Genomic DNA, 27,408 nt, shown 5'->3' on the forward strand with positions numbered 1-27,408 from the left:
GTTATGAATTAACCAGGCAAGAAAAGCAAGAAGATGTTTTCAGACACTGGGAGCAGCGTGCGCAGAGTGGCACGGGACGCTTACTCAAGGGCTGGGCGCAGGGTCACACACAAGGCTGGGATAAGACCCTTCAAGCCTTCAACGATGTCAGGCTGACAGAAGGGCCCCAGAGGAGGCCTTGCAGTGCCTTGTACAGGGCGCTTTTGTTCCCTTTCGCAGGTGGAGAAACTCTGAGCTGAGAGACAGTTTGCTCGGCATGGCCTGGCAACACAAGACTGAAGTAGATAGAAATAGCAAACAGCCCCACCTGAAAATCTCCACATCCTGATCCCCAGAACCCTGACTGTTAGGTGAGGTGGCAAGGGGGAATTAACACATCCGCTGACCTTCAAGTAAGGGTCCATCCTAGACCACAGAGGCGGGAGGGACGCAGCGCATCCTGAATGTGGAAGAGGGAGGAAGAAGAGACGCCAGCAACACGAGGTAAGCAGGTGTGGGCTCAGTTGTTGGCTTTGAAGACAGAGGAAGAAAGTCATGACCCAGGCAACGTGGCTCCCTCAGAAGGGGCAAAGATGACAGATGACTCTTCCCCCCAGAGATCTCCCCGGAGGAGTCACAGCCTGGCTCACGCCCCGATTTCCACCCCTTGAGACCCACTTGAAACTTCCTAGCTACAAAATAGTAGGGTAGATCCATGATACTCTGAGCCGTGAAGTTTGTGACAATGTGTCACAACAGCAACAGAAAACATAGACACACGCTGTGTTCCGGGGCATGTGCGGAGCAAAACTGAACCCTGAAAACTTCCATGCCCATGTAACAGCCAGAAACCAGAAAAAGCAATCAGAAAAAGACTGTGCAGGGGGAAATAAGAAGTGAGGTGTCACATTCGGATCCCTGTCGCACGGGCTAAACCAGGAACTGCAGAAATTAACATTCGAATCCTGGGTCTGATTCTAAATTTCCTCAAATATCATTTTCAAACTATACAGCAAACAGCATGCTTTTTTTTTTTTTTTCATATGTAGCTTGGTGAATTTTGAAAGGATGTGGTTATGGCCTCTGACATCAGAGGAGGAGCTCGGGGAGGTTGGCTGATGTTGATAGAAAGATAACGCTGGTGGCAGGTTGCCTTTGAACCACTCTGGGACAATCAACCACCTGCAGTTGCGTCCCCAGCCCCATAGCTCTGTCTTCCCTCGGGCGGTGGTGGCTGATGCCCTGCACGCGTCCCTTTTCAGGGCCCGGATCATGAACAACTTCGTCCTCCTGGAAGAGCAACTGATCAAGAAATCCCAGCAGAAGAGAAGGACGTCCCCCTCGAATTTTAAAGTCCGCTTGTTTGTTTTAACCAAAGCCAGCCTGGCATACTTCGAGGACCGCCATGGGGTATGTGAGCAGTGTTGTGTGGCCTTTGGTTACGAGAGGGTTTTGTATTTGATCTGGGCTGGCTCCGAAAGGCATGTGTGGGGAGCAGAGTTGAACGCCTGGAGATTTGACGTGCTCGTGTAACAGCCAGAGAGCAGTAAGAGCCATCAGGAAAAAAGTGTGGAGGGAAGCAGGAGATGAGGTGCTACACTTTGGCTTTAAAAACTGCAAGTTTACCATTCATCTCCTTTCTTCACCACAAAGTAAAATTTATATTTAAAGTTATATTAATATTTTATGTGGCAACTATTATGGGTCCGAGGGAGCTTGAACTTCTTAGGAAGTATATGACATGTTATGAGCCCTAGATGAACCAGACTGCACTCAACCTAAGGGATATTCTAGCCCTACTTCTTTCTTTCTTTCTTCTTTCTTTTCTTTCTTTCCTTCTTTTCTTATTTGTAAGCAGTGAGAGATGAGAGAGAAGGAGAGAAAGAATGAAAATGGTCCAGGTGTGGTGGCACACACCTTTAATCCCAGCACTCAGGAGGCAGAAGTAGGAGAATCGCCATGAGTTCAAGGCCACCCTGAAACTGCACAGTTAATTCCAGGTCAGCCTGGGCAATAGCAAGACCCTACCTCAACACCCCACCCACCAAAAAAAAAAAAAAAGAATGAGGGCTGAGAGACAGCTTGGTGATTAAGGTGCTTGCTTGTGAAACCTAAGGACCCAGGTTCAATTCTCTAGGTCCCATGTAAGCCAGATGCTCAATGTGGCACATGCATCTGAAGTTTGTTCACAGTGGCTAGAGGCCCAGGTGCACCCATTCTCTCTCTCTCTAATAAATAAATAAAAATAAAAACAATTTTATAAAAAGAATGAGAAGGGGAACATCAAGGCCTCTAGCCACTGCAAACTCCAACTGCATGTGCCAATTTATGTGTCTGGCTTTACATGGGTACTGGAGCATCAAATCCAAGTTGTTAGGCTGCACTGCTGAGCTGTCTCTCCAGCCCCTTTTAATTAATTAATTAGAAAGCAGAGAGAGAAAAACTCTGTCAGGCTTGAAGTTTCTCACTCAGCTGAAGTCGCAGAGTCGCGCTGTCAGGCATGTAACAGTCTGAACATTGCGCCGCACATGGAGAACCTCATCATCCCCTGGGAAACAGACCAGGCCATGAGGGGATCTGAGCACACAGTTCTGCATGCAGGCTAGGAGTCCTCCCCAGAGGGCTCCTTGGCCGCACCTACCTAAAGACGCCGTCACATTGTATAGCCGTGATAACAAGAGCAAAACAAGTGTGTGTTCACACTGTAACTTGGTAGGAAACATTGGCAGAAGGTCAGGAGATTAAACTTTGCTTCCCCCTGGGGGGTTGATCCTGACCACAAGTTCTCTTCAATGTTTTTCTTGTTTGTTTATTTGAAAGAGAAGGAGAGAGAGAGAGAGAGAGAGAGAGAGAGAGAGAGAGAGAGAGAGGAAAGAGAAAGACAAGAGAGTGAATGGACGTGCCAGGGCCTCCAGACACTACAAATGAACTCCAGAAGATTGTGCCAGCTTGGGCATCTGGCTTACATGGGTTCTGGGGAATCAAACCTGGGTCCTTGGGCTTTGCGCTCAAGTGCCTTAACCACTATGCCATCTCTCCAGCCCTAGAATGTTTTTCTTCATGAAGTAAAAGGCCTGCAACTAACTTCCAAGTTGCCTCCCATCTCTCAAGATCCTGTTTACTTGCAGTTGCTCTTGGTTCTTGTTCACAGCAAATTTCCCAGGCACGTTTGACCCCTCACCACATTGTTGCATTATTTCTCCATCCTAAGAGAGATGGGGCTTACACTTTACTGAAAGGGAAATGGTATCAGGAGAGTGGGGGGTCACCCAGACAAAAGTGATCCTCCTCCTTGTTGATGGGTGACCTAGAAGTGAGGGTGTGAGTGGGCTCTGTGGAGAGCTTTGAAGCCATCCACGAACTGGGAGTGGCCAGCTGGGTGTGCCACCTGCCGTAGCCTGGACCTTTTAGTTACAAGTAAGGTAATTTGACTTCTTTTTTGGTGAAGACATGCTTGGCTTCAGCGATTTTTTTAAAATTTTTTTATTGACAACTTCTATACTTACAGCCAATAAACCATGATATTTCCCTCCTCTTCCTCTCTGTTCCCCCTTACAACTCCACTTTGCATCATATGCCCTCCCTCTCTCCATTACTCTCTCTTTTATTTTTGATGTCATCATCCTTTTTTCCTCGTATGAGGGTCTTGTGAAGGTTTTACTAGGCACTGTGAGGTCATGGATATCGAGGCCAATTTCTGTCCAGACAGTTGCATTGTAAGGAGTGGCACCCTTCCTTTGGCCCATACATTCTTTCTGCCACCTCTTCCGCAAGGGACCCTGAGTCTTAGAGGGTGTGATAGAGATGTTTCAGTGCTGAGCACTCCTCCATCACTTCTTCTCAGCACTGTGTTGCCTTTTGGGTCATCCCAGAGGTCACCACCATCTGAAAAGAGAAGCTTCTCTAATCAAAAGTGAGGGTAGCATTAACATATGAGTATGAACATTAGTTGTACTGCTTTCAGGGCAGTTTGGTGAGAATAACATATGCATTTAGCCAAACAAGAGTGGGTTTTATACCCTAACGCACATGACCTTCCCTGCCATAGACTCTTTAAAAAATATTTTATTTTCATTTATTTATTTCAGAGACACACAGAAAGAAGGGGGCAAGTTGAGAGAGAGAGAGAGAGAATGGGCACACCAGGGCCTCCAGCCACTGCAAACGAACTCCAGACACTTGCACCCCCTTGTGCATCTGGCTTATGTGGGCCCTGGGGAATAGAACCTGGGTCCTTTGCCTTTGTAGTCAAGCACCTTAACCTCTAGACATCCCTGCATCCCCTTGCCATAGACTTTTGGTTAGGCTTTCAGTATCAGGCATGTATTCCCTCCCTTAGAGCAGATTTCCCCAGAGCAGACATGCCACTATTGCACTCATTTGGCCATTTGGCCTGTCTGGCCAAACTTGAGGCTTCTAGCGTCCACTGTTTTCACTGCTGATGACTTCTGTCTCCCATAGGGCTGCATGCAGCGCAGATTTTTTCCAGCCTTCAGTTGGCTGGTCTACAGGGAGAAGGTTTTCAGCTCTGGCTTCAGCAATTCTAACTGAAAATTTACCAAGTGAACAGAAAGCATGTGGAATGGCTTCTATGCAGGGTCCCGTGGCTGGTGACCAGGAGCCAAGTTTCAGGCTTGAGGGACTTATCATTTCATGCCAATATACATCACATGGTATCAAGTCTTCCTTTTTTTATTTTTGAGGTAGGGTCTCACTCTAGTTCAGGCTGACCTGGAATTCACTATGTAGTCTCAGGGTGGCCTCAAACTCATGCGACCCTCCTATCTCTGCCTCCCGAGTGCTGGGATTAAAGGCGTGCACCACAACGCCCAGCCTATTTTGTTTCTGTGGCTAAAACATTTAAAGTTATGAGGGTCACTTTGAACTACTGATCCTCCTGCCTCTATCTCCCAAACACCTGGGTTTACAGGCATGTCCCACCACAGCTTGTGTTATGTAATGCTGAGGATCGAGCTCAGGCCTTCATGTATGCTAGGCAAGTGCGCTGTCCACTGAGATACAAACACCCTGTCAGCACTGAGGCTTCCTGAGCGGCATTTCTGTTTATAAACTCAGTCTGTCATTTGCAAATAATCATAAGGCAAATGGTCCTGATTCAGAATTTTATTGTGTTGCATTTATATATGAATATTGCTAAAGCAAACAAAAAAAAAACCTGTCACTTGGCTTCTTCTTCTTGGAGGGGAGGCGGAGGGGGAGGCGGTGGCCCACTGTGTGCTCCAGTAGCTGTGGGTCCTGAAATCCTTCAGCTCTGCCGCCCAGCCCTGGAGCACTAGAGATACAGGGACGCGCCACCACGCCCAGCTTTACTTCCTTCTTGGCACAGACCAGGCACCGTGCGCATGCTGGTGATGTCAGTGCTAGGGAGACTGGCAGAAGAATCACCACAAGTTCAAGGGGATCCTGAGTCCTTTCACAAACTCTTGGCTACAAATGAGACCCCCCACCTCAACAGAAAACAATTAAAAAGAAAGATTTCAGAACAAATGCTTTGTTCTGTAGCCCTAAACTATAGTATCCAATGTTCCCATGACTGGCATAAAAGATATTTGTACAAATGTCATTTTTGAATTTTTTTCTAGTGTCAATCATTAATATTTATTAATAACATTTTAAGTTTTTCTTTAAGGGTCATGGAAGTTTTTCACCTAGAAATTCATCCAAGGCTATTGACTTGTTATTAGGTGTGCCCTATTGTGCATTGCAGAGGGCCGTCAGTGTGCACGCAATTGCCTGTCATTTATAAATGAATTACATTATGCTTGCTGGAAGGACCTTCTTTAAAAATATTTCTATTTATTTATTTGCAAGCAAAGGGAGACAGAAAATGAGAGAAAGAGAGAGAGGGGGCTGGAGAGATGGCTTAGTGGTTAAGGCACTTGCCTGCAAAGCCAAAGGACCCAGGTTCATTCCCTAGGACCCATGTAAGCCAGATGCACAAGGGGCACGTGCATCTGGAATTTGTTTGCAGTGGCTAGAGGCCCTGGTGTGCCCATTCTCACTGTCTGTCTTCTCTCTCTCTCTCTCTCTCTCTCTCTCTCTCTCTCTCTCTCTCTCTCTGCTTTCAAGTAAATAAAATAAAATAAAAGAGGGGAGGATGGGTACACCAGGGCCTCTTACTACACTGCGAAAGAAATCCAGACACTTGCATCACTTTGTGTATCTGGCTTTAAGTGGGTACTGGGATATCAAATCCAGGCCACTAGGCTTTTCAAACAAGTGCCTTTAACTACTGAGCCATCTCTCCAGCCCTTTTATATGTTTGTTAATTAAGGCATCACTCTTTTACCTGTAGAATAAGTGCAATGATAGTATCCATTTCAGGAGAGTAGAACAAAGATTCAATAATGTATATGGAGTGAACTACTTGAAATTACCACTTGGTAGATTATCTTTAAGTGAGACATTGATTTCATGTAGTTTTAAAAGTTAGACATTGAGCTGGAGAGATGGCGTAGCAGTTAAGCGCTTGCCTGTGAAGCCTAAGGACCCCAGTTCGAGGCTCGATTCCCCAAGACCCATGTTAGCCAGATGCACAAGAGGCGCAAGCATCTAGAGTTCGTTTGCAGTGGCTGGAGGCCCTGGCACGCCCATTCATTCTCTCTCTCTCTCTCTCTCTCTCTGCCTCTTTGTCTGTAGCTCTCAAATAAATAAATAAAATAAACCAAAAGAGTTTTTTTTTTTTTAAAGTTAGACATTGAGCCGGGCATGGTGGTGCGCACCTTTAATCCCAGCACTTGGGAGGCAGAGGTAGGAGGATCACCATGAGTTCAAGGCCACCCTGAGACTACATGGTGAATTCCAGATCAGTCTGAACTAAAGTGAGACTCTACCTCGAAAAGCAACAGGAAAAAAAAAGTAGACATTGCTTTCATTAATTTCATGTAGTTCAACTTAAGACACAACACACTGAACACAGGTCCCCTGTCACCCAGTAAACCTGAGTTATTATCTGTCTCATGTTCCTTTCTCTGAAGGGGCTAGTCAAGGCCATAACACGTTCATCTTCAAACAATGGGAGATGGTGATGGATTCTTCAAAGGCAAGCTGAGAGCAGAGCCCTGGGCTTCTGGTCTATGGCTAACTTTAACTTTGTGGCAAAGATACACATCCACCTTGAGCTACATGCACCTGGGTCACCTCTCTTGGATTCTTCTTTTACTCTTTTTGTCTTTGTAAAATTACACTCCTTGAAGTTCTAATCTGCCAACTCGTACCCTAGTAGAAATAAGCTCCCCATGTACTCAAGAACAAACCCTGTAATTCTGCAAATTGTCATCCACTCTGAACTGAGCGGACTTCCATTCTAACCTGGATGTAGCATTGATGGGCGATGCCCGCTTCTCTGAGCTGTGCTGTGCAAATGTTATTATGTCCGAGAACCCCTCTTGTCTTGTGAACAGTAGGTCAGCAGGACGCGGAGTTCTCACGGGTGGTGACGCGCAGACAGCCACGATTTTAGATGCTCCCCGTCCTGCCAATTTCTTTGAACATGATCTCTGGTGTCTGAAACTCCTTAACAGAGGAGAAAGAGAGATAAGGACCTGATAAAATGTGTCGTGGTCACCGTGGTAGAGGAGGGGAGCTGACAAGTCCGGTTTTGTATTGTTTGCTGAATTCTCAGTAGAAATACTTCCCTTGTGGCCATTTCAAACCACCAATGTGAGGTTTACAGGCTCTCAGGTTCCTGAAAAGTTACCAGCTTGTTCTCATGGGTCAGTACCAGACAAAACCAGCACATCACTACCAGGCTTAAGTCCAGATCATCTTCGGAAAAGTTGTTGCCAAGTGAGAGGATCAGTACAAGCAGCTGCGTATGACCCGTTGGGCTATTTCCAGAGCTAAAACGGAAAAAGTGAAGAGCCTTGAGCGCTTTGAGTCGGCTTGGGATGGGAGAGGCGTGTTAGATGAAGCTGAGCCTCACACTGGTGAAGCCAGTGGAGCCAGCTAGAGCTGGGTTCAAATCCTGCCTCCCTTGCTTTCTAGACGTGGTGTCTCAGGCCAAAACCGGCCTGCTCCTGTTTGGAAAGCAAGCACCTCAATTCTACCTATCTCACACGACGCTGAGTACGTTCTGGGAATACTGCAAGCCTCATACCCCTTGCTACTTGGCAATGTGGTTTGTACCCGCCAAGCACACTTGAAATCTTGAGAGAGCTGAGAACAATTCCTTGTTTGAATGACTCTACACCGTAAGGGCTAAGTTTGCAGTGCTCCCCACTGCATAGAAACCATGACCACTTAAATGGTCACATGCATCCTTCCTAAACTGAAGATGGCAGGTGGGAGTGGGCCCCCTCTCCTTGCATTGAGAAGCCTGGTCTACGTGGCCAAAAACACAGCTGCTGACATCAGACACATCTGGGTCCACGGTCAGCCCTGCTGCGCTGGCTGAGAAGCTCCGTGTGAACTGCATAATCTGTGAGATCTCTATTCCCACCTCTGGTTTGTTTGTTCGTTTTTCAAGGTAGGGTCTCACTCTAACTCAGGCTAACCTGGAACTCACTGTGGAGTCTCAGGGTGGCTTCGAACTCACCATGATCCTCCTGCCTCTGCCTGGGTGAGCTCTCACATGGTGGCTGTGATAAAGTCACATGCTGCTTCGGTGGTGTCCCCGATGCCCTGGGGCACACACCAGAATCCGCAATGGAGTCTCTTCTGTGTTGGTTCACATCCCTCTCCCCCCTCTCTAGGCTCCAGTCACACCAGAGCATGTTCAACTTTAAAGCATTTATTTACTTATTTAGGTGTTTATATAATACCTTACTTTAAGAAGTCTTCCTTGAATCCCTAGACCAGGTCATAACCTCATATTACACTCTGCCTTAACAGCATGCAGGGCGCCCGCCAAAGCTGAAATCACCCATGTATGAATGGAGCCCTCCATTAGGTGTCAGGTTGGCAAGGGCACGCACCCACCCAATTTACTAAAGATGGCACCATCAGTTTAACAGCAGGGTCTGACTCATAATAACCATTCATTATTTTTTTTTAGTGGGAGAACTAAAAGAAAGAGAGAGAAGGGAATGAGATATAGGTTCAGATTTCAGTTACAGTATCAGAGATGAACCCCAATCAGAAAAAGGATCTGCCGGGCATGGTGGTGATTGGTTCTCCTGCCTCAACCTCCCAAATGCTTGGATTACAGCCGTGCACTTCCAGTAACACCTAGCTCTTTAAAAAAAAAAAAAAACATTATTTATTTGCAAGCAGAGAGTGAGATAAATAGAGAGAGGAGAATGACAAAGAAGGAAGGACACACCAGGGTCTCTTGCCACTGCAAACGAACTCCAGATGCATATGCAACTTTGTGCATCTGGCCTTATGTGGGTACTGGAAATCGAACGTGGGCTGTCAGGGTTTGCAAGTGCCTTTAACTGCTGAGCCATCTCTTCCAGCCTCACACCTAGTTCTTATAAACAAGCCTAACAAACATGGCTTCTATCTTACAACTATGGTCTTCCTCTCACATGAATAGGACTTAGAAATTATTACTTCACGTATAAGAAAGCCATACCCATGTAAAGGCTCACAGAGGTTCTTGAATAAACTCTGTGAATAAAAATGGCCGCTCATCAAGAGGCAGCGAAGAGGACTTGCCATGAACTTGAGCCGCAATGGATCTAGAGGAGCAGGGGGCAGATGTTGCCTGGCCAGCACTCTGGCTCATGGGGGTAGGAGGTCAAAAGTTGCATCACTTTGCATTCTCAGCATGTGTTGTAAACCCCTTTTTCTCCCCCTCTCCCTGCCAACCATCTGCCAATGTTGCTCTGCCTGCCGTGTGGTGTCTTTAATATTTTAGGCAGCTCTAAAATAGTACTTTCAATCGTATGCCTTTCATCTTTCCTCAAGCTTACAATTTTAAAACCTTGAAATACCGTAGAAATACATTGCTTTTGTATTATGAGGCCCATAAGAGAAAACCAACATTAGCAATCTGGGGTGTTTTTTCTGTTGTAATATTTCTTTGGGTATTTCATATACCAATATATATATATTTAAATATTTTATTTATTTGCAAGCAGAGAGATAAAGACAGGAGGTGAGAGAGAGAGGATATGGGCATGCCAGGGCCTCTAGCCACTGCAAAAACTCCAGATGCACATACCACTTTGTGCATCTGACTTATGTGGATATTGGGGAATCAAACCCAGGCTGTTAGGCTTTGCAGGCAAGCTCTTTAACCACTAAGTAATCTCTCCAGCCCCCAATTTATATTTTATAAAAATTTATAAATTAAATAAAATTTATAAAATATATATATTTATACTTTATTTCTTTCTCAAAACCTGAGATGAAAGCCCAGTGTGGTGGCATGAACCTTTAATCCCAGCACTTGGGACGCGGAGGTAGGAGGATCACTGATCACTGTGAGTGTGAGGCCACCCTGAGGGTGGAGTAAGACCCTACCTCAAAAATCCAAACAAAAAAAAGAAGAGAAGAAAAAAACTGAGTTGATTCAGCTCTTGCTTTAAGTCTGCTTCACAATACACACACGTGCACACGCACACACACAAACACACACCCCTTTTCTTGTTACTCTGTGGAGACCAGTCTCTCTCTTTGTCAGTGGTTACCGAATAGTCACAGGGTGGACGAGGCATAATTAACATGACTATTTGTTTATTAATAGATGAATATTTAAGATTCTCTAGTTTCTCCTAGAGTAATAAATCTGCTGTGAACATTCTTTCTCCTGTATCACTATGCATTTTGAACAGTTGTTTCCATGGAGTAAATCCTATAAGAGAAATGTGTTTATTTTAGTTAACTATTTTAATACAATAAATGTATGATTGTGGCTTTAAAGGCTGTTCAAACTGGGCTGGAGAAATGGCTTAGTGGTTAAGGTGCATGCCTGTGAAGCCTAAGCACCCAGGTTTGATTCTCTAAGTCTCACATAAGCCAGATGTGCATGGTGGCACATGCATCTGGAGTTTGTTTGCAGTGGCTAGCCCTGACATGACCATTCTTCCTCTCTCTCTTTCTATCTTTAATAAATAAATAATAAAATCATTTAAAAATGTTCAAACAGTATAGAAGGTTATATAATGAAAATTCTCTTTCTTCCCTCTACTTCCAAAAATATCTTTATTTAGTTATCTGCAAGAAGAGAGAGAGAGAACGGGTGTTCCAGGGCTTCCTGCCGCTATAAATGAACTCCAGACGCATGCACCTCCATGCATCTGGCTTTCCATGGCTACTGGGGAATGGAACCCAGGCTGTCAGGCTTTGCAAGAAAGCTTTAACCACTGAGTCATCTCTCTAGCCCTTCAATAGTTTTTTGTTTGTTTGTTGTTGTTTTTATTTGGGGGGGTAGTTTTTGAAGTAGGGTCTTACTCTAGCCCAGGCTAGCCTGAAACTCACTCTGTAGTCCCAGGCTAACCTCAAACTCGCAGTGATCCTCCTACCTCTGCCTCTGCAGTGCTGGCATTAACGGCATGTGCCATCATGCCTGGCCCTTTTAATAGTTTTTAAATCAGAAAACACATTCATTATTGGAACAGAGGATCCTAACTTTCCCTTTGAAGATATGAGTACACTTCTTTTCTCTTCTTTTTTTCTTCCTTTTGACAAATTTCTCCCCTTTTGCCTGTGGGTAGCGGGGTGCTACAATTGGAAGGATGACAGAGCTTAAGGAAACTAGAGAGTTTTCCCCACCCCACCGCTGGCCTCACAGCAAATTATAGCGTGAGAACGCTGTGGTGTGGTAAGAGCCCGGAGACAATGGCTTGGCTGTGAGTAAGAGGTCTTGTGGAAAGAAGGAAAGAAAAGAAGGCAGGTGTGAAGTAGACCATAGTTTCCTGGTTTAACATTGTTGCAAGGAGCCTTGGCACCACCATCTTCAACATCTGTAGTAGCTCAGAGCTTCCCAGAGCTTTCCAGAGCTTCCAACTTGGTTGGGTAAGTCCAGTGGACACTGGGTTAGGAAGGGGGATGGTTCACAAGATGGTTCTTTTTGCACACGTGTGATAAGGATGTCATCTGTAGGAGGTGTCTTTCATAGCTCAGGACGTAGCAGTCCTGCGTGGCAGCCAGCACCCCCTCAGCGACGACAAACGAGAGCTGGGAGGGAAGGGAAGTGACCCGAGCGGCTTGCCCAGCGTTAGCATGAACCGGCTGTGCCCAGGCCTGGAACCCTGTTTTCTCCTCCTCCCTCCTGAAGCACAGGAAACGGAGGAGAGCCGAGTGGAAGGCGTGGGTCCAAGAGAGCAAACTTTGCAGAAAGTGTGAACCCAGAACCCAGGAAGACTCGTACAGCCAACTTGAGAACCAATGTTCTGCCTTCTGCTGTGGGAGGAAAAACAGCCGCAGGCCAGTCACCTAAGTTCCATTTCATATGACATCACTTTTTGTTTGTTTGTTTGTTTGTTTTTGTTTTGTTTTTCGAGGTAGGGTCTCACTCTAGCTCAGGCTGACCTGGAATTCACTTTGTAGTCTCAGGGTGGCCCCGAACTCTCCGCTATCCTCCTACCTCTGCCTCCCCAGTGCTGGGATTAAAGGTGTGCACCACCACCCGTGGCTTTCATACGACATCACTTTTAATTTCATGCAAGCCAGTGTGAGCTGCCAGGCCCTGTGGAGTCATTGAGCAAAACACCTGAAATGCCTGACTCAGCTCACCACCCCAAGCCCTAGCGCAGCCGCAGACACTTCGTTCCTTTCTCACATGCCCGGGGAACGCTCACACGCAGTGCTCTGCCTGGTGACCCCTGGGAAATACACTCCTAGCTGAAGCCCACAGTTCTTGCCAAGGCTCTTGGCCACCTGTCCTCCCACCAGCCCCTCTGACAGAAGCCAAGCTTCTGGCCGTCAGGTAAAGTTCTACTTGAGGTGGAGGAGGATTTGAGGGATATCTGGATAGGAAAATGGCAGGGAGTACAAAACTCTAAATCCCAGGGACAGAGAGCAAAGGGGACATATGGCAAAGCCAGGAAGTCATAACGATGCCCTCGTTGTACAAAAATGACTCCAAATATTCAAATTGTCATTATCACCAGCTAAGTGTTTTGTCATCTTTCTCAGTGTTGGCTCCTGATCACATATGGGCCTAAAAGAATTCCACCCAAAGAAAATGTAGAAACATAAAGACAAAAAAGAAGGTTAACTTTATGGATGGAGTGATGGGGGAGCAGAAAAAGGGGATGGAGGGGAGAAAGAAAGGAGAGAGGGAAAACGGAGTTATATTTGAGTGACACTTTATCATCTAATGATTGTAATTTGCTAGTGGGTTTATGAAATGGCTTTATATCCTCCAAATTAACCCAAAGATTGAAGAACTATGTGTCACTTAAAAAATAATAAAATTGGCCAGGCACGGTGGCTCACACTTTTAATCCCAGCACTCAAGAGGCTGAGGTAGAAGGACCGTTGTGAGTTCAAAGCCACCCTGAGACTACATAGTGAATTCCAGGTCAGCCTGGGCTAGAGAAAGACCCTACCTCAAAACAAAAAAATGCAAACCAAAAACAACAGCAATAATATTAATAAAATAAGGTAAGCTAGCAATTGCGACACTTACGTCAGGGTGTACAACTGGTAAGGAATGGTTAGGGTTAAACAGGAGCAGTTGGCCTGACCTGGAAGTCCCAGTGCCCCTCATTCTGCCTCCCTCATCAGAGCAGAAAACTGAACTGTGTTTTTCAGAAAGGTGGAAATGTTATCTTTCCGAGGACATCAGGCACATAACTTCGTATTGATGTATCTGCTCAGCTGGCCAGGCAGCAAAGCCAATGGTCATATGAATGAGTCACTGTCATTCTAGGGAAAGAAGGAATGTGCTCCAAGCCTGAAACCCAGAAGTATATCTGTTCAATTCAACAGGGCAGAAACAGAACCCTGGCAGGCCATGGCATGGAGAAATAAGTGGTGTCATCAGTAGCTATGCCCTGAGCACAGGTAGTAATAGTTTTCCACCAATGTTGGCGCAACCGTGACAACTAAGGGCTCAGGCTCTGGAGTCAAAACAATCTGCTGGGCTGGAGAGATGGCTCGGAGGTTTATGCGCTTGCCTGCAAAGTCTAATGACCTGAGTTTGATTCCCCAGTACCCACATAAAGCCAGATGCACAAAATTGCACATGATTCTGGAGTTTCTTTCTTTCTCTCTCCCTCTCTCTCAAATAAACATATATTTTTTTAAATATTTTATTTATTTACTTGAAAGGCAGATAGGAAAAGAGAGAGAGAGAGAATGGATGTGCCAGGGCCTCTATCCACTGCAAACAAACTCCAGCCACATGTGCCACCTTGTGCATCTGGCTTACATGGGTGGGTACTGGAGAATTGAACCATGCCTTGACTGCTGAGCTTGGAAGGCTTAGATAGGAAGATTACTGTAAGTTCAACCCTAGCCTGAACTACAGAGTGAAATCCAGGTAAATCTGGATTAGACTAATACCCCTGTTTCAAACAACAGTAACAACAACAAAAATACCTAGTAAACAAACCAAAAGAGGGATGATATAAAAGCCAATTTCACAGGTTTGCCTCTGTACAGACTTGTCCATATCAAAAAGTTGGGTTGCAGTTGACATGCAAGATGTCTGGGTAAGACATTAGCCTATGAGGGTAATGTAGCTTGTCATTAAAAAACATTTATTTGAGCCGGGCGTGGTGGCACAAGCCTTTAATCCCAGCACTCGGGAGGCAGAGGTAGGAAGATCGCTGTGAGTTTGAGACCACCCTGAAACTACATAGTGAATTCCAGGTCAGCCTGAGCTAGAGTGAAACCCTACTTTGGAAAACCCCCCAAAAAATTTATTTATTTTTAGCTTTTTATCTTCTTTTTGAAATTTTTCATTGAACATGTTCTTAGTATATCATACTGTGTTATATAAGGAAATTTTCATGCAAGCATACATTGTACAGTGAGCACACTGCCCCGCCTCTGCTCCTTTCCTTTCTTCCCCTGCCCCATAGTCTCCTTAGTTACTAAACACAGTCTTACTTCTCTTTTCATGTCACATATACATAAACGATTCTATATGGCCAGAGAAAATACAGACCTATAGCATGTGAGAGAAAATACATGACATTTGTCTTTCTGAGAAAGATTTAATGCACAAATGACATGACATTGTTCTGCTTTTTTATATTTATTTATTTATTTGAGAGGGAGAAAGAGAAACAGAGAGAGAGAGAGAGAGAGAGAATGAGAAATGGACATGCTAAGGCTTCCAGCCACTGCAAATGAGCTCCAGACATATGCATCACCATGTGCATCTGGCTTACATGGGTACTAGGGAATAGAACCCAGGTCCTTGGGCTTCACAGGCAAGCTCCTTAACCGCTGAGCCATCTCGCCAGCCCAGTTTTGTTCTTCTTGATGGCTAAAAAGTTCACTGTGCATGTATGCCATATTTTTCTTATTCATTCCTCAGTAGTTGGACATCCAGGTTGATCCCATAACCTATTCACAGTGAATAGTGCTGCAATAAACATTGATGGGGGAGTGGGGAGATAGCTCAGAAGTTAAAGAGGCTTGTTAGCAAAGCATGCCAGGCCAGGTTCAATTCCCCAGTGTCCACATAAAGCTGGTTGTACAAAATGGCACATGCATCTTGAGTTTGCAGCAGCGGGAAGCCCTGGAGTGCCCATGCATGCTCATTCACTCTCTCCCTCTCTTTCTCTCTCATAAACAAAAGCATTTTTAAATTTTTATTAGATATGGACATATTTAGTATGTAGACAACACATGCTGATACTATCCTTTCCTTCTTCCCTACCCCTTTTCTGAAGAGTCCTTCCTCGTTGGGGATGCAGGTCAACCCCATGGGGAATGTGGGTCATGAATTATGGGGGCAGCAGTCAGTTATGGGGGAGATGCAATGTCTCTGTGCAAAATGTCCCAACCTGTGGCTCTAACAGTCTTTCTGCCCCTCTTCTACAAAATTCCCTGAGCCATGCTGGGAACATTTTAAGTCTACTTCAGTGATGGGCTCTTGGGAGCCTCTGGATTTCTGGTTTGGCAGGTGTTGAGTCTCCTCAGTGTCTGTCTCCATCACCATTGTGCTGATATCAGGTACTCTAAGAAAGCAGCACTCTTGCTCACTTCCCCAATTCCTCTGTGGTTTCAGCTGGGGCCAGGGTGGAGTGCACTGGGTCATTTATCTCCTCAGATCCAGCTCCCATCTGAAAAATAGAAGCAGATTCTCCAATGGAGAGTGAAGTCAATGCCAGCTAAATGGGATAACCATTATTAATTTAGAGAGAATTAAAAGGGTTTAGACACTTTTATAGTCTAAGGTTAGTGGGAGCTTGACAATGGAAAGCAGAATCATTATCTGGATAGGATTCTGACTTGTTTCCCAGTTCCAGATATGTTTGCTTTCCACTGAGTGGATCTGTTGGGCAATTTAAGTAGTTGGTTACCCACCATGGCTGTGTGCCACTATTGCACTTGTGTGAGCATCACGTCAGGTTGTTTGCATCTGAGTTGCTTAGACTTTGAGTTGCTGGACAGATGTTGGCCATTTCCCCCAGTAGCTCATGTAGTGCCTTCCATCACTAGATGGGCTAATTGTGGATGGGCTGTCTTCTGTATTCCAACCAGGTCTCTCCATGGTCCGTGCTGACAGCATATGGTGTCTTCAGCAGTATGGTCTTACCATTAATCTCTGGTGGGTAATCAAGTGCTCTGACAGAAGCCTTCCTTGTTTGTTTGGGGAGATCTAGTAGGTCTCTCTGATAAACATCTCATTGTGGATATAAACCACATCCTGGTACAGGGAATTACAGGCTAGCACCAAGGGAAAAGAAAAAGAAAAGAAAGATAAACAGGACAAATTTAAGGTTAGGTTTTGTCTCACCCTCTCCAGGGCCCTTTGATTCAGGTGCTCCCCCCGAAGGTGCTCTTGAGGGTTCCACCTTTTAGTCTAACTTCCAGAACATAGGATTCTATGGTACCAGTTCAATTTGGGTTCAGTTTTATATCCCCCAGACCTTTACCCTTCCCCTTCCCCCAAGCCTACCCTCCCTTTAAGAAGCATCAATGGACAGTATATCACACCGACTTTGAGTCTTTTAGACAAACAGTAATATAGATGAATGATGTGGTAGATCTATTTTCAGTTCTTTGGCAACCTTCATATTGGTTTCTATAGTAGCTTGACTAGTCACCATTACACCAGCACTGCATAAGGGTTCCCTTCTGTCCACATCCTCATCAGCATTTATTTGTTATTTGTTTCTTAGTGACTACCATTCTTTTTTTTTTTTTTTTTTTGGTTTTTCAAGGTAGGGTTTCACTCTAGCCCAGGCTGACCTGGAATTAACTATGTAGTCTTAGGGCGGCCTTGAACTCAAGGCGATTCTCCTACCTCTGCCTCCCAAGTGCTGGGATTAAAGGTGTGCTCCACCACACCCGGCATGACTTCCATCCATTCTTGACTGAGGTGAGATGGAATTTCAGTGTAGTTTTCATTTACATCTCTTTGATGGTTAGTGAGGTTGAACATGTTCATGTGTTTAATGGCTATTTGTGTTTCATCTTTTGAAAACTGTCCATTCATTTAATTTGCCTATTTATTGATATTTATTGATATATGTTGTCTGATTTCTTTTGGTGAAGTTTGTGGGCCATATGCATATTCTGGATAGTAATCCTCTAGCAGCTGTATATCTAGCAAAGATTGCCATTCTATAGCTGACTCTTCACTCAATTTCCTTTGCTGTGTGGAAGCCTTGGAAGACCTTTGTTGCTTTGTTTGATTGTTTGTTGGTTTTTTCAAGGTAGGGTCTCACTCTAGCTTAGGCTGACCCGGTATTCACTATGTAGTCCCAGGGTGGCCTCGAACTCTCAGTGATCCCTACTTCTGCCTCCCAAGTGCTGGGACTAAAGGTGTACACCACCACACCTGGCTTTGTGTGGAAGCATTTTAATTCACCAGCTCCCATTTGTAAATTGTTGAATTTATTTTATTTATTTTTTTTGAGACAGAGTATCTTTGGACATTGTCAAGAAAAGAGACAAGACTGGGCAAACTCCTCTGACCTTTGCCCCGAGTGGTGCAGAGAGAAACAAGGAAGAGTGACGGCAAGCTGGGCTTGGTCTGTCCCTTGCTCGGGTGGCTTTTGTGTGGTTTTCTTGGAAGGTTTCACCCTGGTGTTTTGTCAGAAATAGTACAGTTGTTTGGGATGATTACAGGCAATCATCGTTTCCCACAGCCTGAGCCATGTTTTAGTCCTTGGCTGGCCGCTCCCAGGGAGCGTGGACACAGTTACCTACTCCACTGCTGCCCAGATCAGATCTGGGAGATCCAGAGGCCTCTGGAGAAACCAACAGATGGAGGGACCATGAGGTTACCCAAGCCCTGACTACAGAAGGAGAGTGAGGAGGGTGGAAGACAGTGAGATTCATTCCAACAGGTCTCAGGGTAGACCACTGTGGCACGAATGTTCCTAAAACATGCTTGAAATCAGCACACACTAGGAAATCGAAGGTCATCTGAGTGGAAAGAAACAATCTTGGGAAATTATTTGACTATTGAACACCTAACGTGTGGCAAGTGGAGCAAGTTCAAACTGAGATGAGTAGTAAAATCTACAATTTCAAGTGCTTAACACTGAAAAGGAGTCTATCTCATTGATTCTAGTGTGGCTGTGGGCTACACACACATGTGTGCATATGCAGGCATGTCAGTGGAGGCCAGAGACCAACCACGGTGTTGTTCCTCAGGAATGACACCCATTTTTATTTTTTGAGACCAGGTATCTCACTGGCCAGGACTTACCTAGTAGACCAGACTGGCTAGCCAGGGAGGCTCAGGAATCCACCCATTCCCAACTCCCCAGCACTAGATCACACTTTAAATATATATATATATATTTGCAGGGCATGGTGGCACACGCCTTTAATCCCAGCACTTGGGAGGCAGAGGTAGGAGGATTGCTGTGAGTTCAAGGCCTCCCTGAGACTCCATAGTGAATTCCAGGTCAGCCTGGGCTAGAGTGAGACCCCACCTCGAAAAGCCAAACTATATGTGTGTGTGTGTGTGTGTGTGTGTGTGTATAATAATAAAATAAATATATATAAATATGTAAAATATACATACATAATGAGTTATGTATATATATAATTTATTTGAGAGAGAGAGAGAGAGAGAGAAAGTGAGTATACCTCTAGCCACTTCAAACAAACTCCAGATGCATGAGCCACCTTGTATGTCCAGCTTTACATATGTACTGGGGAATCAAACCTGAGTCCTTTGGCTTTGCTGACAAGTACCTTATCCACTAAGCCATCTCTCCAGACCCTCACTTTTTAAAAAAAAATATTTTATTATTTACTAATTTTAGAGAGAGGTTAAGAGGTGGGGAGAGAGAGAGGCACATAGAAAGAGAGAGAATGGACATACCAGGGCCTCCAGCCCTTGCAAATGAACTCCAGATGGATGCAACATCTTGTGCACCTGGTTTACATGGATCCTGGGAAATTGAACCTAGGTCTTTTGGCTTTGCAGACAAAGGCCTTAACCACTAAGCCATTACTCCAGACCCCTCAAGTTTTTTAATATTGGCTTTGTGGATAAAATTTAGGTTCCCAGACTCACAAGGCAACACTTTTACTAAGATATCCCTCCAGTCATAACTCATTAATTTTATTTGTTTGAAATGATATTATTAGATGTTTAGCATTAAATAGTATAATCATCAAAATTAATTTTATTGTTCCTATTACTTTTATTAATGAACCTATAGGGAATTTTTTTGTGTGTTTTTTTAAGGTAGGGTCTTGCTCTAGCCCAGGATAACCTGGTCATGGAGAACACAGAGCAGGCAATACAGTGAGCTGTGATTTCAGGAGTGTCTGAGATTTTACAGTCTGAGGACCATCCCATCTGGAGACGGCTGTGTTGTCCAAGCAGCCTGTCACCACATGTGAATGTCGACACCTAATGAAAATTAATCAAATCAAGTGACATTAGAAATCCAGCTCCTAGGCTGGTGAGATGGCTTAGCAGTTAAGGCATTTGCCTACAAAGCCAAAGGATCCAGGTTAGATTCTCCAGGACTCACGTAAGCCAGATGCACAAGGGGGCACATGTGCCTGGTGTTTGTTTGCAGCAGCTGGAGGCCCTGGTGCGTCCATTCTCCCTCCCTCCCTCTCCCTCTCTCTCTCTCTCTCTCTCTCTCTCTCTCTCTCTCTTTCTCTCTCAAATAAATTAATAAATTTAAAAAAATATTCTGTTCTCACATGGGCACATGGGTAGCTCATTTCCATACAGTGAATTACTCATCCAGGCTGTTATATGTCACCAGAACAGTGGGTGTGGGAAACTGTGGCAGAGTAGAAATCTGTCACCCCATCATGAAGATCCTTCAAAGGCACGTTCTCCCATGATTCTGCTTGCTTGGGGTCTCTCCCAGATGGAAGGCAAGAGGCAGCTTTGGGATATTTGGTTGGTAGAAATTTTCTAATAGTTGATTTCTGAAAGTGGCATGGAAAAATATCGTCTTCTCTCTTAAATGATATGTGCTCATTTCAACAGAAGAAGCGCACATTGAAGGGCTCCATCGAACTCTCCAGAATCAAATGTGTGGAGATTGTGAAGAGCGACATTAGCATTCCGTGCCACTATAAATACCCCTTCCAGGTAAGTCCTGCAGAATTCAGTGGCCAGCTCCCTGCCTTCGCACCATGGCTGACGTCCTCAGGCACTGAGAGAGAAGGCCGAGAGAGGAAACTCACCCAAACCGAGAACTCTGAGCAGCCTCGCAGGCAAACTCCTGTGCTGTTTTCCCAACCAGCGTCAGTCATGCATTTGATCATTCATTCATTCCACAAAGACTGAGCATGACCACCCAGTTTTACAGAGGTGGCTGGAGAATCATATTCAGGCCTGTAGGCTTTGCTAGCAAGTGACTTTAACTGCTGAGCTATCTCTCTCCATAGTGCTCAGAATTTATTTTTTTTTCAAGGTAGGGTCTGACTCTAATCCTGGCTGACCTGGAATTCACTCTGTAGTCTCAGCGTAGCCTCGAACTCATGGCAATCCTCCTACCTCTGCCTCCCGAACGCTGGGATTAAGGGTGTGTGCCACCACGCCCAGCTCAGAAAGATTTTTTTTTTAAGAATTTTTTTTTTTTTTTTTTGAGGTAGGGTTTCACTCTAGCTCAAGCGGACCTTGAATTCACTATGTAGTCTCAGGGCAATCCTCCTACCTCTGCCTCCCAAGTGCTGGGATTAAAGGCATGTGCCACCACATTCAGCTAAGATTTTTTTTTTAATCACCAAAAATAAAATAAAATAAAAAACAAGAAATTAGCAAGTTATCTAGTCATGAGGAGAACTTCCTCCTGCCATTTTAACTGGGCAAATGCTCACTGGTGACATGGAATCTATAGCACTTACCTTCTCATTGTTGGGACAAAACACCCAACCAGAAGTGGCGTATGGGAGGAAACGGTTTATTCTGGCCTACACTTCCTAGGGGACGTTTCGTCATGGTGGAGAAAGCGTGGCAAAGCAAACAACCAGTTCACATCTTCAAACATCAGCTTCAGGGCCAGAGGAGCAAGAGCGAACTAGGAAGAAACACCCGGGGTCAGGCTGCACCAATGAGCCTCAAGGTCCACCCCCAGTGACACATCTCCTCCAAGAAGCTCCACCAGCTGGGGACTGAGTATGGAGGCTTAATCACAAACGCATGAGGCTATAGAGAATATTTCACCTTCAAACCACCAGAGAATCTCAGGCCAGTCACCTGGGCTTTGGAGGATGGCTCACCATGCACACATCTGGACAAATGGGATATGGGTACCCTAATCACCCAGCTTTGCTTACAGAATGACAAACACAGAAGACCACTCTTAGCCCCTTAAGCCCGATGGGCCCGCTGTTGGTCCCCCGCCCCCCAGCAGCCTGCTCACCTTGGATTCTGTTTCTCTAGGTCATGCATGACAACTACCTCCTATACGTGTTTGCTCCAGACCGGGAGAGCCGGCAGCGCTGGGTCCTGGCCCTTAAAGAAGGTATGACTGGCCCGGGGCCATTGAGTCATTGAAAGCCTTCACTGGTGCTAGGCTTGGGTTCCATGAGAGAAGGGAGAGGGTCTGGCTCACCAATGTCAAACGGATCTCCTTTTTGCTATTGATCGACATTGTTAGTTTTCACCCTGGGCCCAAGAGCAACAATTATGCATAGTTCTGGGACTGGCCACATCTAGCCTGCCACCCATTTTTGGAAGTTGACAATGGTCTTTATAAGTATCCACCTATTAACCTTGAGTTTGTCTCTTGTAAAACCTAAAGCATATTTACTGACACTTTATTTGCTCAGCCAATATTAATGTTCTTATTCTTTAGCCTGGAGCATTCAATGTGTCAGGAGAGTCCAAGATCCACAGAATAGAGAATGGACGCTAAGCAAAGAGCAAAGACAGGCCCCAGCTACGTTCATTGGCCAGTCTTCCTGTGTAAAGGATTTTACACATGGGATTTTAAACCTGAAAGAAGCATTAGAGATTCGCTGTCTAATTCGGGGGTGGGGGAGGGTCCATGCTTTTATCACAAGCAAAGTACCTTTTATTCCTACCAAATCTTACTTCAAAACCATAAATCTAGAAAAGATAAAAGCAAATGTGCTATCACTGATGGAGAGAGGAATCTTGCCTTTTCAACTTTCTCCTTAACTCTCCACTCATCCAATTCAACAGCCTCACTGCATAGCAGGGGAAACTGAGGCTCAGACAGGGGTTCACCCATCCTAGGACATACAGCTAGCTGGAGGCAGTGCCAGAGAGGAATGTCAATGTGCCGACACTGACATCAAACCCACACTCCCTCGCTGAACAACACAATGGATTTACTGCCATTTTTCTGACTGTTCTGGGAGTTACTTAGGCCACACAGCAGGGTCCTGTCTCCAGAGTTACAAGATTGGTGTCCCTTTGACAAACTGACTGACCTGGAAATAACTTCTACTGAGGCCAATCTTTTCCAGAAACGAGGAACAACAACAGCCTGGTGTCCACATTTCACCCTAACTTCTGGATGGATGGGAGATGGAGGTGCTGCTCCCAACTGGGGAAGCTTGCGGGTGGCTGTACCCCATATGACCCCACCAAGAATGGTAAGACTCATGAAAGAGCCAGGGGGGGTCCATCTCAGCACCCTGCTCAAGGGGGTGCCAGGGTCTGGATGCAAAATGCTCCGCTTCAGAATTTTCAGAGGCATCATCATTCTGCTCATTCTTTTCCGTGCCAAAGCTCATGTCCGCATGCCTGCCTCCTGCTATTCAGAGTGTGGTCCTCAGTCAATGGCATCCACAACAACTGAGAGCCAGTTAGCAATGCAAAACTTGTATCCCACCCAATCTACTGGATCAGAACATGCATGTTAACAGGATCCCCAGGGGGAGATAAATCCATGAGTGAGGTGCTCTCCTAAGTTCTATCCCAGAATGCACATTTCAAAATCCAGGCATTGGGCTGGAGAGATTGATCAGTGGTTAAAAGCACTTTCTTACAAAATCTGACAGCCCCAGGTTCAATTCCCCAGTGCCCATGTAAAGCCAGATGCAGAGTGATGTGTCTAAGAGTTCGTTTACAATGGCAGGAGGCCTTGGCATGCCCATACACACACACTCTCTCTCTTTCCTTCTTTCTGTCTCTCTTTCACACAAAAACAAATAAATAAATAAATTTTTTTAAACAAAATAAATAAAAATGTAGAAATGGGCCAGGTGTGGTGGTGCATGCCTTTAGTCCCAGCACTAGGGAGGCTGAGATAGGAGGATTGCAGTGAGTGAGTTTGAGGCCAGCCTAGGACTAGATTAACTTCTAGGTCAGCCTAAGCTAGAACAAGATTGTACTTTGAAAAAAAGAAAAGAAAAGAAAAGAAAAGAAAAGAAAAGAAAAGAAAAGAAAAGAAAAGAAAAGAAAAGAAAAGAAAAGAAAAGAAAAGAAAAGAGAGAGAGAGAGAGAGAGAGAAAGAAAGAAAGGAAGGAAGGAAGGAAGGAAGGAAGGAAGGAAGGAAGGAAGGAAGGAAGGAAGGAAGGAAGAAAGAAAGAAAGGAAGGGAGGAAGGAACAAAAGCCCGGCATAGTGGCACGTACCTATAATCCCAGTGACAGGAAGATGCCTGGCTCTTGCTGGTTAGCCAGTGTAGCCTAATTAGGTGAGTTCCAGGCCAGTGAGAGACCCTGTCTCACAGAAAAAGAGGTGAACAGTGCCTGGAGAACCACACCAGGCTGGTCTTCTAACCTCCACACATGTTCATATGCACCCACATTCATGTGCACCCACATGCATACACACAACCAAGATCCCCAAAGACTGTACCCAGTGAAGTCGAAGCGCTGGGTTAGCATGTTAGGACATCCTGACAACACCGTCCACTCGGACCAGCCGTCGTTCCCTACTTACTTCAGTGACACCACATGCTGCGTGTTTAATGATGCAAGTTCAGCTCTAAGCCCCTGAGGACTTTTGTGGCGTCTTCCCTACCCCCCCTTCAAACCTGCCAACCTCAGAGAAAAGGCATCTACAGTCTGAATGCAAAGAGCAAGCGACAGAAGTGATTTCCTGGCCTTTGTCATCGGAGGCTCATGTCCTGGGGCTTGAACCGTGACTGTCCTTTCCCTCACGTGACAATGCCGATGACGTGGGGACCCCCACCCCGAATCTACTGACTCTAGCGCAGCTCCGCTCGAATGCACTCACGCCCTGTGTACACACTTTACGTTTTTGCTCCTTATCGGTGTCTTGGGTAGATGGTATGATTACCTCGACAATCCAGCCTACTCAAGGCCACACAGCTGGGGGTGGGGGGCTCTGCAAAGCCAGCCCTGAACAGAAATGAAGCGCTTTCCTTCTGTTCTCCTCTCCTCTCAACCCCTCCTGCCAGTGACCAGTTCTCATCCACCAGTTTCTTTCATGCGCTGCAAACTGCGCTTCAGACTGACCACACAAGACACATGGAACACATGACCACGGCTTCCTGTGGCTTCCTGAGTCACGGCCTCTCAGCATCACTTGAAAAACCACCACCTCTCACCCTGTACTTGGGAAGAGAGGCTCAAGGTCACCAATGGCTGGTTGGCCCTGAATACACACCACTCAGTTCTTCTAGAGGCCAGTGACCTGCCCACTACCCTTTGATTCTGCTCACTGGACCAGTGAGAAAGAACAGAAGGCTTAGTTGACTGGATCTCCTGGTGTGGCAGAATGTCCTGAGCCTGGTTCCTGAGGGAAATCCCTCTCATGGGCCAGAACTGATCTCTTAGCCCTGGCGGCGCTGTGCTGTGGGCCCTCAGAGGTGACCCTTGGTTATCTAGGGCCCTAGTTCCCTCAGCTCTCAAACAGTAGGGGAGGTTTCAGGGGCCCATCATGAAGCAATGCTGAGATCCTCTTCCAAGTGTTGACTCGGCGTCTATTCCCTATGGGGATTGGAGCTGCTCCTCGCAGGGTGCACAGGCAGGGTGGATTGGCAGACACATGGCCATGACCCAGGTGGTAGTGGGTTCAAGTGATTTTCCATGACTACTCTTAGGGCCACCTGGTCATGGCAAGTTCCTCACTGCTGACTCCAGGCCCAAACAGCTCTCAGCCACTTCCTTCAGCGTGTCGTGCATCGGTTCTGCCAATGACATGCCGGTGGCATTGCCACCTCCTGCTCTGGGCATCGTCTCACTCAGCCTTCTTGCAATTGGGATGGATGGCCTCACTCACTCGCCATGTTCTGGCAGAACTCTGAGTACCCCTGGAGAAGCACAGTGCCCCGTGAACGCATGCTGTCTTTCTCTGTTCACTGCTTGTCCTAGTCAACACCCCAACCTGCCCTGGCTCCAGGAACCAGCACAGGGCTGGCTCGGGTGTCAGCCTGTGAATCTCCACTGCCACATCCCTGATGTGGACAGGCCAGCTTCACATCTATGGCACGTGTGGACCAGGACCTTTCTGCTTCCCTAGACAGTCCATTCCACTCTCCCTGATGCTTAAAGATATCATTGTACTGAATAGAAAATTGCACATACCTTCCCTCCTCACACCTTCTCTCTCTCTCTCTCTCTCTCTCTCTCTCTCTCTCTCTCTCTCTCTCTCTCTCACACACACACACACACACACACACACACACACACAATTATGGTCTGCTGCTTCTAGCCTGGCCTTTGGTGGCTCTCCAAGTATGGCCCACAGACTAGATGAGAAGTGGAGAGGAAGATATAGATATAAAGGGGAGGAGAAAGGGGCAAGAGAGGGAAGAAAGGAGAAAAGAGGGAAGAGAGCTAAATGGAGGACGGTATGGAGACACAAGAGATAGACTGGGAGAGGAAGATAAGGAGAGAGGGAGAAAGCCAGAGAGGGGAAAGGGAAAGAAAGTTTAGAGGTATGTGGTAGGCAGCAAGAACATATAATTAGATGTCCTGAGGCAACTAAAAGCAGATCTCTACCCACTCAGAAAACACAATGCCCTCCCACCACATCCACCCCCTCCTCCAACCCACAGTGCCATCAGGCAGGTAATGAGTCACTGTCCCCAAGTCACAGATTCACTCTTGAGTTCAGCAGGTGGCAGATATGTTCACAGAAACCCCTCTGACTGCAGGGAAGAACCCAAGTCTGATCCCACCCCCACCGCCCCTGCCAGGGAATGCAGGAAATCCCAGGAGATTAACTTCTATAAGTTTCTGGTGTCTCCTCTGCCTCTTCGTTTCTCCATGGGCCCCTTCTTAGTCTGGGGTTTCATATTTACCTTATTTTTCTGCTTTTCTTGTTTCAGCTTCAAAGAAACCTCTCCCTCCCACTCCTGAAGACAACAGGGTGAGTGAGAGCCCTAGCACCCTGCACAGCACCCCACATTCACAGTGTTGAAACAATTGTCTCCGTCTAATTCAGAGGGATGTAGTTTTATTTTAACTTTCAAACTTGGGGAATCAAGTCCAAAGGGAAGTCTTGAGGTTTACCCAAGGGCGTTTTAGCCACTTAGCAAGTCTGGAAAGTTGTCTGTGTGAGGGTCTTCAAGTGGAGTGGTGGTTCTTCCAGTAGGGACCACCCCCACCCACCTCAGATCACAGGGGGGCAGAGTGAGAACTGCATATGCCCAAGACTCCCCTGGACCTGCTGCATCCATAACTCGGGGGAGAGACTGTTCATCTGCCCATCAGTAAGCCCTCAGTGATTCCAAGACGCAGTCAGGCTTGACGATCCCTCATCGACCTGGCAATACAGCACCGATTCTGGGGAGGTGTTGAAGAGAAGGAAAACAAAAGACAGAGAGCCAATTTGCCCTCCCCTATGGACATGCCCACGTCAACCCTCACATTTAATTTTCATTCATTTATTTATTTGACAGAGAAAGAGGGAGAGAGAGAGAGAGAGAGAGAGAATGAATGGGCGCGCCAGGCCCTCCAGCCACTGCAAATGAACTCCAGATGTGTGCGCCCCCTTGTGCATCTGGTTAACGTG

At 46.0% G+C, this 27,408-nt stretch overlaps 1 protein-coding gene across 3 annotated transcripts in view; it reads left to right on the top strand.

The window, feature by feature from the left end:
- Window positions 1-1,251: 1,251 nt before the first annotated feature.
- Window positions 1,252-27,408, top strand: part of Itk (IL2 inducible T cell kinase) — a 55,197-nt gene continuing 29,040 nt past the window's right edge. The window contains exons 1-5 of one of the 3 annotated variants that reach the window (XM_012948575.2): window positions 1,252-1,389; window positions 20,492-20,596; window positions 21,893-21,974; window positions 22,945-23,073; window positions 26,723-26,770. In XM_012948575.2, coding sequence (XP_012804029.2) covers window positions 1,252-1,389; window positions 20,492-20,596; window positions 21,893-21,974; window positions 22,945-23,073; window positions 26,723-26,770 — 502 coding nt within the window. The remainder of the gene's footprint in view (window positions 1,390-20,491; window positions 20,597-21,892; window positions 21,975-22,944; window positions 23,074-26,722; window positions 26,771-27,408) is intronic. The other 2 variants (XM_004657471.2, XM_012948576.2) reach the window with 2 other exon arrangements.

Source organism: Jaculus jaculus, chromosome 6, assembly GCF_020740685.1.
Source record: "Jaculus jaculus isolate mJacJac1 chromosome 6, mJacJac1.mat.Y.cur, whole genome shotgun sequence".
Taxonomy (NCBI): domain Eukaryota; kingdom Metazoa; phylum Chordata; class Mammalia; order Rodentia; family Dipodidae; genus Jaculus; species Jaculus jaculus.